Source organism: Dipodomys spectabilis, unplaced genomic scaffold, assembly GCF_019054845.1.
Source record: "Dipodomys spectabilis isolate Male_0828 unplaced genomic scaffold, ASM1905484v1 ptg000411l, whole genome shotgun sequence".
NCBI lineage: Eukaryota > Metazoa > Chordata > Mammalia > Rodentia > Heteromyidae > Dipodomys > Dipodomys spectabilis.
Genome location: NW_024871088.1, coordinates 346,465 through 358,909, shown reverse-complemented (window position 1 = coordinate 358,909; position 12,445 = coordinate 346,465). Strand labels below are relative to the sequence as shown.

Genomic DNA, 12,445 nt, shown 5'->3' with positions numbered 1-12,445 from the left:
CACTGTGGGACTCAGGCCTGCATTGGGAGCCCATCTGTCTCTGTTCTACTGGGGCTGCTTCCAGGATTGTGGGTCCAACCCACTGGGGTCAGACGGGGCAGGGACTACAGCAATACCCACACCTTGCACACATGCTTCATGCTCTCAAAGTTGGGGTACAGACAAAGCCACCAGCTACAAGGAAGAAGTTAGAATTGCAATTGGAAACAAAGGAAGCCAAACGCCAAACTTCCCTTGCCACTGACTGGAGGGAACAATTCTCTCAATACTTTGGTATTTTCCTTTGTGATACAAGATTCCATTGAAAGGCTCTCCTCCCCTTCTAAAGGCAGGGGTCTCAAAGTGCAAGTGTTCCAATTGTAAGGCCTCCAGGCCTCCAGCATCCCTCCCCAGTCCTCCTCCTCCGGAATCTCAGTAGGACCACACAGGAGAACACTGGGCCAGGGACTTAGGGAGGAATAGATATCAACTGAGAAGAAGTGCAGTCTAATTTCCTGTGGGGTGGGGGGGAAGAAACCAAAACCAAAACCTTGCTACATTCAATACTGGAAATTCAAAATGAGAACGCCTAAAATGGAAATATCATGCCAATAAAGAGATCCTTATCCTTTAAATAAGCATCTCGTCACATATATGTATGTGCACACAGATGCACATCCATACAGACCCACACACACATGCACACTGCATAGGGAAGGGTCTACTACTGTGGTCAGGGAGAATTGCTTGAAGCTACATTTGCAGGTGGCTCCCTCTGGTGGCTGTCTGGGCAATGGCATCTTCCCTTGCTCCACAGTGCAGTTCCATTTTTTGGTATGTGTTTGTTGATCTGATTACTCTCTAGTGGTTGCAACAAAGCTTTCAATAAACCCTAACCAGCGCTGACCCCAATGCACAGCCTGGATGGTGGACATATGGTAGAATTATTTGTTAAGAACGAAGCATCAGTAGAAAAAAAGGTAGGGAGTGCCATTCTTCCTCTCTTCTACCTTCCCCTCCTCCCTCTTATCCTCTTCTTCCTCCTCTTCCTCCTCCCCCTGCTTCTGCTCCTGGGTCCTAGATGAGAAGCCCAGAGGGCCGCACCTTTATCGAATGGATTTGGCTTCCTGCAAAGACAGCACAAGAAAAGCCCTCAGTTGTCTCTGTTGTTTCCCTCTTTGGCAGGTGTGCAGATCCCCCTCTGTGCCGTGTGCATGTGTGCGTGCGTGTGGGTGTGTGATTGCGCGTGAGTCCAAGTGTGCATGTGTGCATGTACAGAGAAGTTCTGGTTAGAGGGACGTCTCCATGCTGTGGAGTGGGCTCCCGGGTCTGGAAGAGAATGCCGAAGAGGTAGCTGACTTGGTGACATGCGTGGTCAGGTAGATGCCGCTGTCTATGGCATTGTTGTTCTGGTTGGGGGGTGGTGGGGGTGGGGCCCGGAGGCGCTCCTCGTTCTCATCCACATCCGTGTCATCTATGAGCGGGATGTTGTGGGTGTAGTCATTGATCAGAAACTCGGGCGTTGCCATGAAGTTATGGATGGAGCTCTTAGATTCCGGTTTTTCCAGACCTTCATAGAGCGAGCTACGGAATGCTTTCACCACTCGGATCTGGAGCGGAAGGTGAAGGGATGGGAGCCAAGGTGGAACAGGGACAATGGGAAGGGGTGAGAAAGAAAGAGAAGGAAAAAAGAAAGGAAAGGTAAGGGAAAGGAAAGGAGACAGTCAATGTCCAGATGGTGCCAATGACCTGGACCACATCAATGACTTTGGGGGGGGGGTCATCATAGCACTTGGGGTGAGGTATTACAATTTTTAAAAATGGGGTAGCTCTGCTGGGCTCTGGTAAAGGTTTTCAGGTCTGGGCTTTACTTTCATCAGCTGATCTACAGTCAGGAAACATGGCTGTCCTGGCCAGATGTTTTGGATTACCTGGCATTTGTCTGCTGCCTTCCCATTCTTTGACGTGGGAGGAAGACTGGTTTAGGTGGCCCTGGGAATCTCTACTCAGTCGGAATTCCAATGTGGTAGAAATATGCTGAGCCTCCTTAAGCATCTCACCTCCATCCCCTCAGCTTTGTAGCTGCCACCAGGACCTTCCATGCTCAGACCTCTTTGAACTCAGTGGCTTTTTTTTGGGGGGGGGGTGGGGAGGTTGGTTCTGGGGCTTGAACTCAGCGTTTGGGCTCAGTCCCTGAGCTCTTTTGCTCAAAGTTAGTACTCTACCACTTTGAGCCACAGTTCCACTTCTGGTTTTCTGGTGGCTCATTGGAGATAAAGTCTCATAGACTTCCTTGCACAGGGAGTGGCTTTGAACTTCAGTCCTCATATCTCAGCCTCCTTTGTAGCTAGGATTACAGGTGTGAGCTACCAGTGCCCAGCTTTATTTATTCATTTTTTGCCTGTCTGGGGCTTGAATTGAGGGCCTGGGCGCTGTCCCTGAGCTTTTTGCTCAAAGCTAGTACTCTACAACTTGAGACACACCTCCACTTCCAGCTTTTTTTTTGGTAGTTTATTGAAGAGTCTTACTGATTTTCCTGCCTAGGCTGGCTTCAAACTGGAGTCCTTCAATCTTAGCCTCCTGAGTATCTAGGATTACAGATGTGAGCCACCAACACCCATCCGTCCGGGGTTCTCACATGGAAAGACCTCCCAGGTCTGGAAACTTAAGGCTCCTTCATATTGCTCCTGCCTGGCCAGCTGCTCTGCCCCATCTCCTCTATTACTCTCTCCTTTGTCCTGGGGGTGTCTGAGATCTCTGGTTACACCTTCCCTTCCTGGCCACAGTCCTGGGACTCATCTGGCTCCAAGCTCTGGGCCTAAAAGCCTACTTACTGATCTCTACCTGGAGGGAACGACTGAAAATGGCCACATCGTGCACACCAAACTTTCCCTACTTAGCTGCCTTGGTCTACCATGGTGGTCCTCATGGTCTCTCTGTAACCCTGTGCCATAGCTAGTTGCTTCTGACTTGGTCTGTACTCTGTTTCTCCTCCTCACTCTTGTGTTCAGACATCCATGGGCTTTGCCATACTCTGTACATTCCCACTTTGCTTCCAGTCTTCAGATAAGATTGACTTCCTGCAAGGAAGAGCTTCCCCATCATACCCCTGACAACCCATGCCCCCTACCACTGTGGCTCTCTGCTCCCAGCGGAGCTCCTGTGAACTACCACCTATACCTTCTGCAGGTCCTAGAGAATCAATCTCGCCCCCCCCCCCCCACCCCCGGCTTTTCCACCTTCATTGGCTCATGAACACAAGTCTCAAGGCTGACAAGCTACAGAGTTGCTATCTCCCTGCTCCCTTCCTGGTTTCTTAGCCTGGGCTCTCTCCTGCTTCTGGAAGCCAGGAACAGATATGCATGTCCTAGGCCTCTTACAAGAAGCCCAGCCCCAATGTCAGCTGGCTCTACTACAAATGCCAAGGCAGCACTGCTGCCCGCCCTGGCCCATTAGACAGGAGGGAGGGAGCTCCTGGCTCCACCTAACCCTGCCCTTGTGAAGTGCGGGACACGTTATGAATTCTAATGTCACTTCCAAATCCAAGATGCTAAGATTTCATCTCCTCCTTTTAGATAAAGTTTCTGCAGTCTATGGCTAAAAAGCTAGCTCTGGTTGCTACTGGTCTTGTAAATAAAGTTTTGTTGGCACACTGCCATGTCCATTCATCTATGTACTATCCATGGCTGCTTTCAAGCTACAAGGACAGAGTTGTTTAGTTGCGACAGAAACCTGGCCCCAAAAGCTAAATATGTTTACTCACTGGCCCTTTATGGGAACAGTTGGTTAGTCCCCAGTTTAGACAATGAATCACCTTGACTACAAAGAGTTCCTTTCAGCTCCTAGAGTCTGGACCTTGGAGCTGACAATTCAGCCAGGGCAAGCACAATGTTCCTAAATCACTGTAAATGAGGCAAACCACATAGTCTTCGGAATGCAAAACAAAAAGAGAGAGAGAGAGAGACAGACAGAGAGAGAGAGAGAGAGAGAGAGAGAGCCCACAAGCTCCAAAAAGGTGGAATATTCTAGGCCTGTGTGCGACATGCAGTTAGAATTTTCTCTGGCCTGAGTGACGCCACATCTGCCCGCTTACAGATGGCCAGCTCTTCTCCCTGAGTCCTTCATCTCAGACTGCTTTCTTAAATAGAATTACTACAGAAACAGAATCATTTCACATTTTTTGGTGCCAGTCCTGAGGCTTTGAACTCAGAGCCTGGGTGCTGTCCCTGAGCTTTGTTTTGTTCAATTCTAGCGCTCTACCACTTGAGCCATAGCTTCACTTCCAAGATTTTTGGTAATTTCTATTGGAGATAAGAGTCTCATGGACTTTGTGAACCACGATGCTCAGATCTCAGCCTCCAGAGTAGCTAGGATTACAGCTTCATTGCACCCAGCTTCACTGCGTATTTTAAATGAAAACAACAGAATTCACATTTTTGTAGCTAATTCCCATGTTGCCTTATTAGTTAGGTTTTCTGGTGCAGAAGTGAAGCATTTATGTCAGGGTTGGACATCACCTCTTCTAAAGAGACAAGGCTGCACACAGCCCTCCAGAACTCTAAATTTACCAGTAATGCATCCCTGACCTTGGCCGCAACCTTCTCATTGCTGAGTTGCTGGCCACATTTGGAACTGGGTCATGTGATCAAGCCAGACAAAGCCAGACCACCCCAGCTGGCTCAAATTTATTTATCCCCCTAGGTCTTACTGTACCTGGCTGAACTTCAAAGTCCTTTCCTACAAAGGCCATGGGGCAGCCTGCTTCTTTGGCTACCACTGCTCCACTGGCTTGTCCCTGGCACTCCTTCTAGATGTAATTTGCCTCGTTTAATGCCCACTGTTAGAGTCAGGCACAATGCAACGGCTTGGCCAGCACTTGGGGAACACGCACACAAATGAGCAACCCACACCTGAGTGGGCCAGACTACTCCCACATTCTGCTGTTCTGAGTTTGAGTCCTGACACCTGGCAGGGAGTCAGATTTCTTATCAGCTTTTTTTCTCTGCATTCAGGGCTGGTGCTATTACAATGGTTGGACAATGTCTTAGGCTGGATAGTTTTTAGCTCACCCTAAAACTGAAGGGCACAGGCAATTCCTGGGAAACTGGTTCAGTGAAAACCAGAAAATGGTAAGAAAGGCCCATCGTGGAGGACTGGGCTTGTAGCCAACTGTTGGTGGACACCTTCATGGCCCCTTCCTTCTGCCAGGCCCAGAGTTTAGTGTTCCCAGCAAAGTCACAGCCCAAGCTGAGTGAAACCCATGCCCTGTCCCAATACCGCAGCTTGCATCTGCCTCTCCCTAGACTCCTCGCTGGCTTCCCACTGTCCCCTTCTTCCCAAGGGATTTCACCACCTCTGCAACCCATCTAGCTTCTTATCTACAGTCAGGACCCTTTTCCAGAATGCCAAACTTCTGCTCTGCCCGGGTCCTTTTGAGGGTCTCCCGGACCCTTCACACTCTTGTTCCAGAATGCGCCTTGCCCTCTTCCCATGCCAGTGTTACAGGCACACAGCTTTTCACCAAGACTCTGTCATTCCTGTAGTGTTGCCTGCACTGTCCCTTCTCCAGATGGCATTGATTTTTGGGCCAGTGCTGGGACTTAAAACTCAGAACTTGGTGTTCTTGTTTGGCTTTTTTTGGGGGCGGGGTGCTGGCAGTCTACCATTTGAACCACAGCTGCACTTCTGGCTTTCTGCTGGTTAATTGGAGATAAGACTCTCACAGACTTTCCTGTGCACACTGGCTTCCAACCACAATCCTCAGATCTCAGCCTCCTGAGTAGCTAGGATTACAGGCGTGAGCCACGGGCACCTGACTCCAGATGGCATTTCTAAGCTCTCTCTGGCTAAATCAGATCCTGCCATTCCCTTATTTGAGTCTCAACATTCTAGCAGGATGAAACTGGTCTGGGTCCTAACTGTGGTGGAAATTCATTAAACTCCTTTGTCCACAGCCCATTTGCCTATAGAATTTTTTTTTCCCTTGAGACAGTCTTGCTAAGTAGCCCAGGCTGACCTGAAATTTACAATCCTGTTATCGCTTCCTGAGTGCTGGGATTGCAGGCCTGGTGCCATTATGCCTGGCTCGGTAGAATAGTTTTGAAAGAAAAGAAACGCAAGTAGGAAATGCAAGTCCTAAGGTTATGTCTGAGGCTTCTGAGAGGACCAACGGGGTCAGGCTGTGCTGCAAAGATGGAGATGGGAATCTCCAGTAGCTTCTCATCACCTGTGTGAGGTGGTGTGGCTTACTGCCCCCTGCAGGCAGTCACAGGTGTTGCTGCTGCCATCTTCTTCCCCCTTGCCTGGGTCATTCACTTATTTGGTCCAGCAATTCCTTCCAGTTGCTGCCCCACGTTTCTGTGTTCTGTCATGGTTAGTGACCCTGACAGGCTTGTTGATACTTTATTTCCTCCCCCAAACTGAAGGCTACGGTCTCCATATCTCTCCTGGCTCCTTCCCAGTCATGTTGTAGTCCTCTTCCTTTCAGCTGACTTCCACCGTAACATCCCAGGGCCCCTCCCCTCGGCCTAGGTGCTCTTTTCTGCCTGGAGCCTTCCATTTCACTGGTCTTTCAATGGTTCTCCATCTCTAACTGAAGCCTGGGACGTCTAAGTCATGTCTCAACTGGCCTCAAATCTTCAGCTTCAATCCTTAATGACATCACACCCTGCCACTTCCCACCCTGCCACCACACTACTACTACCACATCCACCGTACTGGCCCAGGCTGGCTGATGCGGGGCCTCCTGCTGTTTTCCTTGCCTTGCCCCCCCCCCCCAACATCGCAGCACAAGCAATCTTTTCTGGTAACAGCCAGAACCTTTCATAGCCTCCACCAATGCAAACTTTTGTCCAATAGTTGTCTTTCCTAGAGCAAGACTGGAACTCCTGCAGCCTCTCACTTTATCTCCCTTTACTTCCAGCTTCTGGCACATTCCCACCTCAGCACCTAGGCACTGGATTCATCCTTCTACCAGAAGGGCTTTCCTTCATTGAGTCTCAAAGCTCTCCACCCCCACCTTCCTCAGTGAGCCATTTCCTGTCCCACCCGCACTCCTGCCCCTGCTTTGATTTCCGGTGCTCCCTTTCAAAGGTACCTCCCACCCCAAGTATTCTCTCTCTCTTGATTCTCCTTCAATGGAACAACCCCCCTGGTGGAAAGTGTTTGTCTATAGGGTTCCCTAATGGCCCCAGCATCCAACAAGACTGTCCACATCCAACAGGGACTCAGTGAGTAGGTTGCAAAATGTCTGCTACTGGCCTGACCCCCGTCTCTCACGATAGCTTCACCCTTCTTCCAGGCTCTCCACCCAGTTAGCTTTAACCAACTAGCTGCATCTATTCCAGAACACGTTAGGCAGGAGCCTTCCCACACTCTGCTGGGCCAACCCCCTGCCTGGAATCTTCATCCCTATAAGGAAGTCATGCTGCCCTTCCTTTACACACAGATCTCAGCTTAAATATTCATTCTCATGGAGGCTGGCCTGGACATCCATGCACATAGCATAGCACTCCCGAACATTCCTACTCATCTGCTCTTTCTCTGTCTGAGACTTGCAACCACCTGCACTTAGTTCCCTTCTTTGTCATATGCTGCCCGGAGGAGACTCCCAGTGCTTTTTATTTTGTTTTCCATTGTTGGTCTTGGGGGCTTGAACTCAGGGCCTGGGCACTGCCCCTGAGCTCCCTTTTGCTCAAGGTGAGCACTCTACCACTTGAGCCATAGCACCACTTCTGGTTTTCTAGTGATTCATTGGATATAAGCATCTCAGGGACTTTCCTGCTCCGTCTGGCTTTGAACTGTGATCCTCAGATCTCAGCCTTCTGAGTAGCTAGGATGACAGGCGTGAGCCACCAGCGCCCAACCTCCCAGTGCTTTTGTATGCTTCAAACAGCTGAGCACTCAGGGTTCTGTGCTGCTCACCTGGTACATGAACGCTGGGAGCTTTACCCACGCAGTGACACCGCAGATCGAGGGCCACTCCCACCCTCGAACTGCAGCAGAAGGCAAGCATGCTGTGCCACTGATGGGGGCTCTGAGCCCTGTTGAGGAGCTGCTTAGGCCTCCAATGCACAAAAAAGATGGAGGCTGGGACAGGAGTGCAGAAGCTGGGAAACAAGCAAAGGACTGAAGGAAGGCTTATTCCAATAAAGAATGGAAAAAGGAAACAAAAGGAAAGAAAAACAAAAGCAAAATCTCCTGAGCTGCAAGACATTGCCTAATACCTTCTTATTGCTTCCTGCTGATTGCTCAGACAGAAATAATTGCATCTACCCGCTGCTTCTGGGGTTCTTGGACCCATACGTTCCAGGAAGGCTTCTCCATATGATCTGCTTAGTATCAGCCCCTAACATGCATGCAGCTCAGACCTTTTTTTTTTTTTTTTTTTTTGCCTGATTCCTCCCTTGCCTTTCTACCGCTCTGTACCAACCACTAGTCCAGAACCTTGCCTATCAGCTGCTGTGTAAAGGAGGGCAAGGAGACGCCCAGGGCAGAAATGCTGGAAACTGAGGAGAAGCTACCTTTGGCCTTACATCTCTGTGTTGGGGAAAGATCCAGCCTCTTTCCTTCCCCATGGAGATGTCAAGTGCTTCAGCTCTGCCATCAAAGGCTCATAGCAGAAATGAAAGATGCGGTTTTGGGTATGTGGCAAGCTGTGGAAAACTGCTTCCCTTCTTACACACTCACACACACTGTGCCCAGGACCAAGAAAGGCCACACTTGTGCTCCTCACACCAACAGCTGAGCCCAGGCTCTTCCGGTGATCAGATGACACAGGATGCTGGAGAAGCTCCACCTGAGCCCTTGCTTCTCACACTAGCCGAGACCCACTGTACAGTCTCAAATCTCACGAGATCTCAGCTCCTGGCTGCTGGCCTGCAAGTCAACATTCACAGTGCCTACAGGAAAGGGTCCTGGGGTCTTCCCTAGGCTACGTTTTATTATGAGCTTTGGGAATTCCCTGGAAGGTTACTCCCTCAGCACTGTAGCCTGTGGTTCCGGGAAGGCTTGGGCCAGGGCATGGTCTCCAGGAGGGACCTGATACTTTTCCACATAGAGGCGCATGCACATACAAATATCTAGGAAAAATGCCAATACATTCACGAGTCTCCTAAATGCAAGGGAAGAGATTTAGCTCAACATCAAATAACTTCTGGACAATAGAACCAAATTCTTATGACAGGACTCTTTTCACTTTGCCAGATCCTTCCACCTGGAAGTGTGTAAAGAACAAGCAAAGCTCTGGTGGCTCACCTGGCCAGCTTTGACCCCTTGGATGAAAAATGTTCACGTTACAAAAGATAATGAAAATCAACTGCTGTGATCCATCTCCTATGATTAATATAGAACTAAACATCTGGAAGGAGCCCCTTTGTCTGCATGGGATGAAACCAAACCGCCCTCCCCACCCCTCCCTTTTCTGGGCTGGATCAGGCCTGTCTATGAACTACTACAACAGTAAACATTCGAGTATTGAGGCCCAATGTGGCTGCAGGAAGGACAGGCTGGTCCGTCGGAGTGCGAGGGACATGACAATGAACTACTGGGAAACAAACTTCCAGGGTATAACTGGGGCCTGCCTGTGTCCTCATGGAAAGCAGACATGAAAAGATTCTTGGCCACTGGAGACTACAAAGAGGCTTTGATGGTGACGGGATCTGGGTTCCGTTTCCACAGGGAGGCAGGGTGCTTGTTAGCAAACCTGATTGACCACAGTTTGGGGATACTGACACCAACTGCAGTTGTGGTATGCAGAGCTGGCGGTGGGGGGTGGTGACTAATGCCCGGACAGGACTAGGATTTCACACTGTCCTTGTTTCCAGATCTACCCAGATGGCCTGGCTTCATATGAAATGAGATGGCAGCAGAGAAAGGAAAGACACTGTGCTGGTTTAGGAGAATGGGAAGGAAATGGCTATGATGGAGGTAGCCATGGGGCTGGGCAGGAGGGGAGAGATGGCTCTGAGCCAGGAGGAGGCTTAGAGGTTTGTCTTGGAGCTAGGAGTTGGTGGGTCATGGTTAGCACGGTCTGGCAGGGCTATATGAGCACAAACGAGGGAGTAGGATATATTGGGATGGGGCTTGAGTCCAGATGCAGCAGAAATGTGTGTGTGTGTGTGTGTGTGTGTGTGTGTGTGTGTGTGTGTATGTGTATGTGTGTGTGTGTGTGTGTTGGAGGCTAGAAAGGCTAGGGAGGGCACACTGGGCCCCAAGAATTCCTAGCCATCCCTCCCTCTGGCTCAGAGGATGTCCTCTAGCCACTCCTAGCATTGGCCTTGAGGCCAATGAATGTCCCTTCTCCCGGAGACCAGCAGGCCCTTTCTGGGAATGACTTGGAACAGGAAGAGCCCTCCCTGCCCTGAGAGCTGCAGGCAGAGTCCTCTGATTCTTGGGGAGCTGAAGGAAAGACTGGCCTAGAGTACAGGCCCTCAGAGGATAGCAAGTTTGTCATGCCAGGCACTGTGACTTTACTTAGGACCTCTGTGATCTCTGAAACCTTTGGAGATAGTAGAGGCAGCCGGGGCCATCACACCTGGCACATCCTGCTTCTTGTTCAGGGGAGCTCCATTCTGGCTTTCATCCTGCCTGCCTTCCTCCCCAGATATTCTACTTCCTCTGAAAGTTCCAAGCACATGAGGAGGCTGGAATTAGTGCCCATTCTGAGAGGCCTGGCTGCCTATGGGGCCCTGGGCAGGTCTTGGCCTAGGAGTGTGCTGGGTTCTGATTTCTTATTGTTTTTCATCTCAGAGTGAGCCTGAGGTGCTAAATTCAAAACCTGTCTGTGGCATGTGATGGCGAACAGCTTCCAGGCACAAAGCACATCCCCCTGGGAGTTGCTAGGTGCCCCAAGCAGCAGCTTCCTCCACAGTGAGTCCTTTCTGAGGTATGTCTGCTCAATGGGGATGATGAGCCTTTTTAGGCTCACACTTGTAGGCTGGGACATCAGCACCCTGCACCTTTATACCAGTGCCCTCCTCAGAAGACACTGCTCCCAGCCCTCACTTCTGCTGCTTAGAGTCCCCTGGACTAGCTGTGAACAGCAGGAGGGTAGCAGCCCTCACACTCTACTTACCAGGCTGCTGGGCTCCAGAGATAATGGGAAGGAGAACACATAGCATGGAAGGGAGGGAGGAAGGAAGAGGGAATGGTTGGAAGGAAGGAGGGTGGGAGAAGAGGAGGGAGGGAGGGAAGGAAGGAAGGAAGGAAGGAAGGAAGGAAGGAAGGAAGGAAGGAAGGAAGGAAAGATGGAAAGATGGAAGGAAGGCAGGCAGGCAGGCAGGAAGGAAGGAAAGAAGGACGGAAGGAAGGAAGGAAGGAAGGAAGGAAGGAAGGAAGGAAGGAAGGAAGGAAGGAAGGAAGGAAGGAAGGAAGGAAAGGTAGGAAGGAGGACAGAGGTCAAGAAGGGGAGAAGAGATGAGGAGAAAAGGGGAGGGAAAGGAGAGAAGGAGGGAGGAAGCAGGTGCTAGGAGCCAAGAAAGAAAAGATAGAGAGGTGGCTCCCAAGGAGGAAGTGGGAGGCATCCAGAAGGAGTGAGAAGAGCAAGCCCCTCCCCAGTGTGTGGAAGCAGGTGGGGGGGGGGGCTGGACAAGGCGGCAGCTGTGGAGAAGACTTGAGGGGCCTTGACCCCCCCCACCCCAAGTCAACAGGTGGGAGGATGGACAGACAGATACACAGGAGGCAAAGAGAGATGACAAAAGGAAAATATGGAGGAAGTCAGTGAGGAGGAAGGGGCTGGGCAGATCTATGTGTATCCCTTAGGGACACTCATACCTTCTCTCCCCCCTCAATTCTGAGGAAGAAAGGTGCTGCTGCCCATGTGGGCCTTGGCCAATGTATTGGGAGGCCCATTTGTGTCCATAAGCCCCTGGCCTCTCTGGGTAGAGTGGCCGAGAGGCCCCCTGGACCCCAGGATCTGTGGCCACACCCCTGGTGATGGGTATTGGCCAGTATGTGTGGTCCAGGTGTGTGCACCCCTGTGGTTTGGAGAAGGGGTATGCTGTTCCTGGGGGGTGGCCCTCGTCCTTTCCTTAAAGAGCACAGTAGCCCCAAAGGACAGCCTAAACAACAGGAGGGAGGGCCCCCCCACCGGGGACCCCTCATCAGTTCCTAAAAAAAAAAAAGGAGCAGAACAGAAAGAAATCAAGCAAAAAGAAACCCGAAGAGTCTGTGATGGAAAAAGGCGTCGTTAAAGACTGGCGTCTGCGTGGGAATGGCGTGTCGCTGGAAGGAAAGGAAAGAGGTAGCATTGAACCGGCCCGACAGGGGTTCTGGGCTCATACTCGAAGGTTTACTGTTTGGTTTGTGCAATCTCCTGAGTTTGTTACAAAAAGCAAGCTGCCTGCATTGGGGGCGGGGAGGGGAGAGGGAAACCCGCATGCTTCTGTGCAGTTGGGGGAAACTGGATGGTTTTGGGTTCAGCAATGTAGTGGCCCTTCCTTGGTCTTTGCAAAAGAGCTGGGAGCCA

General features: G+C 50.7%; 1 protein-coding gene across 2 annotated transcripts in view; it reads right to left on the bottom strand.

Moving 5' to 3' along the window:
- Nucleotides 1-877: 877 nt before the first annotated feature.
- Atp2b3 (ATPase plasma membrane Ca2+ transporting 3) overlaps nt 878-12,445 on the bottom strand; it is a 74,869-nt gene continuing 63,301 nt past the window's right edge. The window contains exon 21 of one of the 2 annotated variants that reach the window (XM_042667496.1): nt 878-1,589. In XM_042667496.1, the coding sequence (XP_042523430.1) occupies nt 1,269-1,589 (321 nt within the window). In that variant the 3' untranslated portion in view covers nt 878-1,268. The remainder of the gene's footprint in view (nt 1,590-12,445) is intronic. The other variant, XM_042667495.1, reaches the window with a different exon arrangement.